This window comes from Penaeus monodon, chromosome 15 (assembly GCF_015228065.2).
Source record: "Penaeus monodon isolate SGIC_2016 chromosome 15, NSTDA_Pmon_1, whole genome shotgun sequence".
Taxonomy (NCBI): Eukaryota; Metazoa; Arthropoda; class Malacostraca; order Decapoda; family Penaeidae; genus Penaeus; species Penaeus monodon.
In genome coordinates, this window is record NC_051400.1 from 18,799,848 (window position 1) to 18,801,297 (window position 1,450).

The window sequence follows — 1,450 nt, forward strand, 5'->3', positions numbered from 1 at the left end:
ATCTTCACCAACAGAAGTTTTATCAGCACTGAAACTATTAGATTTTGTAGCTATAGGTTTGTGCTTGGGAGACAGGTTTGTGCAAAGTGATGGCTCTTCAACTGATAGGGCACACTAAGGAGTCATTCTAGGGGTAGTTAACTATCAAGTTAAACTTCAGGCTCTTTTGCTGTGTTCGAAAGTCCTATCCAAAGATTATGTCATAGGAAAAGTCCTTTGAAATTCCACTGTTCACTGATATTTAAATCTACTTAAAATATATTCAATAGAGCTTGTATTAAGTAAAGTTTGAGCCATATGGATATCTCCATTTATGAAATACTTTCTCATTTCAGTTCACTAGCAGCATTCCCATCAATAAAATTTTCTGAACTACAGGAATCTACTAATGCATGGGTCTTTTCCACATTTACTGACACCACAACTGTGTATTACTTATTGCTAATTCCATATCTATTTGTAGACTATAGCCAGCGGGTACAATTTTGGGGTTAATCTTTAATGCATGTAACTCTTTACTGACCTGAAATTGAGAGCTATCCTTATTCTTGCCTTGGATATTTTCAGATTACCCTTTCCTACCAGCGAATCTTGAAAGATGAAATTGTGAAAACACGAAATGAGCTATTTCTCTTGTAACGAATAGTCTTAGGCTGAATTTCCTTGGGGCCACATCTCTCTCAAATGATAATTTCTCTTTCTTAAAATATGCATTTGCGATCATTTTTATTATAGCATATGTCAACCGATACAAAGTTTGGATGGCTGTCTTGGAATGGAAGCAGGCAACTTGCATCAACTTCATGGAAGTGTCTAAAGGGTACAGTGGCCCGCACCTGAAGATACAGAGACATTCTGATGACTGCAGGTCCTTCATTGGCATGGTATCCACAACTGGTCAAGACTTTTATATTTCTAAGGACTGCGAGAGTCAGGTAAGATATTAAGATGGCTGACAAAAGCGTCTGTATTGGTAATTCTTTCATATACCTGACCCTACATGGCTATCTGCTGGCCATAGATTCACTAAGCCTCACACACCGACAGCATGGCGAGTTGCTGCACTTGCTTGGTTACGCAGTCGGATTTTGGCCAGAGGAGACTCGCTCAGATCGTAATTATTATGTCCAGATTAATGATGACAACGTTCTGACACCTGTGGTGGACAACTTCCCCATTATTTCTGATAATAACTACAGCGTCCCGTTCGACTACTGTTCTATTATGTTTCACCATGAACGGGTACAAGTTCTCTCTGCATATTGCGTGTTATGGAAGAAAATATATGACTATCATTTAAATTTTTGTTTGCAGTCAATATGTTTAATGCCATATTAAAGTATGTGCTTCTAGTTTACAATCTATTCCAAATTTCTGATTTTATTTAAGGCTTTCACGGATAATGGCGGAATAACAATAGCCACATTAGACCCTTTATACCAAGGGGTTC

The 1,450-nt window shown here is 38.0% G+C and overlaps 1 protein-coding gene across 1 annotated transcript; it reads left to right on the forward strand.

Moving 5' to 3' along the window:
* The first annotated feature begins 761 nt into the window (after positions 1-761).
* LOC119582242 (zinc metalloproteinase nas-31-like) lies at positions 762-1,338 on the forward strand. The gene is made up of 3 exons (XM_037930466.1): positions 762-935; positions 1,048-1,242; positions 1,315-1,338. Exons 1-3 carry the CDS (start codon positions 762-764, stop codon positions 1,336-1,338), a joined length of 393 nt encoding a protein of 130 aa, XP_037786394.1.
* Positions 1,339-1,450: the final 112 nt, after the last annotated feature.